The sequence below is a fragment of the Cephus cinctus genome, unplaced genomic scaffold (assembly GCF_000341935.2).
Source record: "Cephus cinctus unplaced genomic scaffold, Ccin1 Ccin1_scaffold0280, whole genome shotgun sequence".
Lineage (NCBI taxonomy): Eukaryota > Metazoa > Arthropoda > Insecta > Hymenoptera > Cephidae > Cephus > Cephus cinctus.
The window spans coordinates 5,473-10,308 of NW_014332988.1; the positions used below are offsets into that span (position 1 = coordinate 5,473).

General features: G+C 46.9%; 1 protein-coding gene across 3 annotated transcripts in view; it reads right to left on the minus strand.

The window, feature by feature from the left end:
• Positions 1–46: 46 nt before the first annotated feature.
• Positions 47–4,836, minus strand: part of LOC107266036 (proteoglycan 4) — a 41,478-nt gene continuing 36,688 nt past the window's right edge. For all 3 annotated transcript variants that reach the window (XM_015736109.2, XM_015736111.2, XM_015736108.2), the window contains exons 5-8: positions 4,170–4,544; positions 689–949; positions 355–429; positions 47–245 (exon numbers count right to left, since the gene is read on the minus strand). In XM_015736109.2, coding sequence (XP_015591595.1) covers positions 201–245; positions 355–429; positions 689–949; positions 4,170–4,544 — 756 coding nt within the window. In that variant the 3' untranslated portion in view covers positions 47–200. The remainder of the gene's footprint in view (positions 246–354; positions 430–688; positions 950–4,169; positions 4,545–4,836) is intronic.

Genomic DNA, 4,836 nt, shown 5'->3' on the forward strand with positions numbered 1-4,836 from the left:
ATTGCTCTCGTTTCTTCTTTGCTGCTCGTAATAAAAGAATCTTCAGTTTTCAGTTGTAGGAATGATCCAAATATATGTATATATACATGTGTGTGTATATATATATATATGTATATATATATAATATACTTTTTTTGGTTTTAACGAGAGAAAAGAACTTTCTTCTTCCCAAAATACAATTCGGTTTGTGACGGCGACGTTTATTCATTCATGTTGTTTTGGTGGCACGAGTCGTTGACGAGCTCCTAAAACAAAAAAAAAATCACTCCGTTGAATCCAATAATTTACCTGTTCAATTACCATCAGCTACGCATGACACTTATAACACAATCAAATTCACATTCGGCTACTTACATTCGTGTTGCTCTCCATGGCTTCGTTAACTGCTGCTGCAACGGCCTTCTCATTTATGTCAATCTCTTCGATAGCCTGAAAAAATAATAAATTTTCTATATGATCAGGAATCAGTGTGTCGTCAGTAGGCTAGGTGTGGCCTGTGCCTACTATCCACATGAAAGTAGAAAAAGAGAGTCAGATGGCCCCTCGCTCTATGGTCATCGTGTGTCCTAAATGAAGGATTTCAGAACTACAAATGCTCGGCGAGCATAGGTAGTCATCGGGCGATCATCATTCTCGTTATCTTCTTTACAATTATTTTCCTGATTTTTTTTTTCTAAGGATAACTGACCTTGGTCACCGAAGCGACGTCTTCAGTAATGGCGGGCGCAGGTGCGAGTACAGGTGCAGGTGTGGGTGCAACTACTGGTGCTGGTGCTGGCGCAGAGACAGGAGCTGCAGGAGCTGCAGGAGCTGCAGGAGCTTGCGAAACCTCGATTGGAACCGCAGGAGGTGGACTGGTTGGAGCATCATCGACACTTTCCGTCGTGCTAGTTTCGTTTGCGCTAGGCTTTGTCGCTTCCTTCTCGGCAACCTCTGGCTCCGGAGTGCCCTGAAAGAAGTAGAGCAAGATCCTCTCGTTAGATAAACGGCATCGGTCGACACGTCATGACCCATACAGACCAACCCCAACATGCGCCATACAAAGATGAGCGACATTCAACCGAATCCTGTCGAAGAATTGCGTGGCCGTTTCGTCACGCAACCTTCAAAAGAATCGTTTGACATGCTCCGAGCACTCTGAAGATATAATCCCTCTTGGATAAGCCAGAAGATCTTCTGTTATTGGCCCTTTTGGACAAGACAATTGGCATGCGGCATACGAGATGCTTACGAGATGCTTACGAGATGCATTACGGGATTAGGATATTGACCCGTGCGAGATATCTCCCTTGCGGAATCTAGAACAACGTACAGGCTTTGCCTGCTGTGGCTAATACATGGCCAACTATGCGCGTACAAAGTTATATAGATGCAGAACGTTTATAAGAATAATCAATAAGAATATATCGATAATTATGAATAAGTCTATAGGTACGTCTATCAATGAGATTCTCTCTAGCAGTATACTGTGACGAACGTCTATGTTATATTAGTTGGCAGCGATTCGTCCAAGACAGAGATATAGCTGCTCTACTTGAAATGACAGGTGGTGAACCATTTTATTAGCTCGACTAGGGCCAGCTACGTGGCCACTAGCTGTGCGGCCAATTCGCTATTAAAATCGTGTTAATGTTTAAAGAAAACCAAGAGGCAAACAACACAGGGCTGGTGTAATCAGGGATATCGAGTAATCGAGACGTGTTAATTGGGATTGGTAACTCCACGGGAAACGATGACACTTAAAAAAGAGCTTTAAGAGACAGACAGGTAGAGATAAAGAGACAGAAGAAGAGTGGAAGAAGAGAGTAAAGAAAAAGATAGAGACAAGAGATACCCTGGGAGGAAGCCGGACGTTGGACACGATGCAACCGAATGTATGGTTCGCTTCTTCCTTTCTTGGGAAATTTTTTTTTAAGGCGGAAGCTGGAAACAATTTTTCTGATACCGATAACAAGATCCGCGAACGACGTCCGGCTCACGGACGTGCCCGCCCTCCGTGTGAGTTTCAAATGATTAAGGATTTGCGAGTACGATACGGCAAGGAAGCTCATGAACCAAGGAGAGGAAGTTATATTGGGAGAATTGGAAGGTTTCAGAATATTGGTAATGATGGGAATACGGAATGGTTCAAGATGAACTGAGTCACGGGGACGTTGAACGTTTCGGGCTACCACAGAGACAGTTTGCAGATCGTATGACGAAATATTTGGACTTGGCCGCCTGATTCATGCCAGGAGTTGCATGTTAGTCACCTGCTCGTTCTCCGGGACTGCAATCGATGAGGCTTTCGAGAAAGGACAAACGGGGGTGGTGCTTTCCTCCCCGCCGTTCATTCCCTTGGACTGGGCTAATCTCTCCTTCAATTCAATATCCGACACATCGCACGATTCCACCTTGAAATCTTGAGTATTCTCCTCAGCGATCGGTGCTGCTTGTGTTTCCCACTCTGTCTTAGAGGCATCCGCGAGTGGGAAATTTGGACTTGGAGTGGCGAGAGTGTCTAGATTAGGAATGGATTTGGGACTTCTAGGAGGAGTCGGCAGAGTGTTCTCCCTCGCGACTTCTTCCTCCTCTTTCATTTTCCCCACTATCGGCATTCCAGACGCGTCTAATTCAACTGGAATTTCTGTAGCATTACTTAAAACTGGTATAGAGGGAATTTCGGTGTCGACGGGTGCAGGAGGATATTCAGGTAATTTATCCAGAACTTCTTGAGGGATTGGCTGATCCTCGAGCAGGTCGAGTTTACCCTCGACTGACGGAGGACAAGCAGGACATACTGGAAGGTTTTCGATTGGCGTTCTAGGACTTGTGACATCCTGGCACGGAATTGGACAAACAAGAGGAATTTCATGCCTTGCAGAAGTAACATCCTGAGAGATATCTCCAGATAAAGGATATTCCGTAAGTTCCAAGACATTCTTCGATGGCAATAGACAGGGCGTCATTTCTTTCTCGACTTCCTGATTGTGAGGATTTGATGATTCGATCAATTCATCTGGAAGCTCGTTAGGAACGAAGCTTTTCAATGTTGGTTCCAAAACCGGAACAGGGGAGTCCGGCAGAGGGGGAGGAACATCATCCTCAACGACATCCTTAGTTGACATGATCGGCGCACTTATGGTTTCTTTAAGGTACTCGACACTCGGTGGTAATGGACACGCCACTTCAGATTCGACCTCTACTACTTGTCTCTTACATACATCCAGGATTACCTCGAGAGGTTCTTCGTGTTTCTCGAGGAAACTTGGCTCTTCTTCCAGATTCTTCTGAGCAACCTCCGAAACGAGGTGGTGTTCCGGAATAACGATAGTTGGTTTAGCCTCAACAATTAACTCTCCTGAAATTGGCAGAGGACCTTCCTCTGACTGAATTACTAAATCTCCTCTGGAGTCAATAGATTCTTTCGACTGAATTTTTCCCGGAGCTGGAGATGAAAGGGACTCTTCATTAAAAATCAATTGGAGCTCCTGTTTGATTGCCTCCGTCAACTTATCTTTCTCATCCTGACGCTCTATCATGGCCAATTCTTTTTCTTCATCCGTGAGGCTCTTAGCAACGAGAGGCTCAGATTCGTCCGGGAACGTGGCTAGGATCTCGGTTTGTTTGTCCGTCAAGGAGGAAACAATGCTTTTGGATGCCTCTGGAGAAATCCCGTCTGTTCCGTTTTCAGACACGTTCGGAAGTTCCTCGAGAGAAGTGATTTCCTCGGCATGGTAGAATTCCGACGAGTTCTCGGACGGTACCGGTGCGCGATCACCGGCATGCACGGAGGAGGATGTGGCTAAGGGGGAATCAGTGATAGTAGTGGCGATGGTGGTGCCCGAGCGCGTATTCAATGTGGAAAGATCAAGGGGACTAGTGATGATGGTGGTGGTGGTGGTGGTGGTGGTGGTGGTGGTGGTGTCAATGATAGTGTCGCTAGTAACTAGAGTAGTATCCTCATGTGCAGCCTCGGCAGGCAGTTTGAGCGCCTCGGCGATGGCCGAGGCGTTTGCTGCAACTTGCTGAGCCTGCTGCAGGGGCGAGGGGTCTATCGGGGTCGGAGGAGGACTCGAAGGAAGCAGGGACGGGATATCCTCACTGGTTTTCCTCTCAATGATAGACGGCGTCGCGATTGGTTGAGCACGGGAGACTTCTACCGGGGCAATGGTCTGCACTGGACTGACCTCGACTTTCTCAGCGGCCACAATCTCGACTTTTTCGATTTCCTCTTTCTTTTCCTCGACAGGGACAGGAGTAGGAGCACTGGGACTGGATTCCTCTTTCTTTTCCACGGTGGAAAAGCTTTCGCCACTAGGAACGCTAGGGGCCGTCGGCGTCGCCGTCGCTGCAGGCTTCTCTTCTTCCTTCTTCGATTCGACTGTCGCGTTTGCGCTTTCAGATACCGGCAATTTTCCTGCAACTTCATCAGCTGGTGCTGCTGCCTCTGCTACTGCTGGTGCAGAATCATCAGCCTCTGGGGCGACTGAACTGCTCACAGCGGACTTTTCTTCGGTAGGACTGCTCGCAGCTGCAGCTGCACCCTCGACTTCCTCGCCACTCTAAAAACAAAGACCAATGTGTGAGTTCAAAGGCACAATTTCTTCGGATGAATATTCATTTTTATGAGGAGTATCTCTGCTGACGCGATAATCTTCCTGATTCTATACTGTTCCTCTCTCTCTTACAGTGGGAAAGAAGTCACTAGGCAGAACACGAGTAAATGACTGATTGTGAGTGACCTCACGGGAGTAAAAGAGAAGAGAGCAGAGAAAAGCAGTTCACAGGCACGCCAAAAACGTTAGTTCAGTCAAGCGTGATATTATTTTTTGTCTGACATGGGGGGTAGGGGTT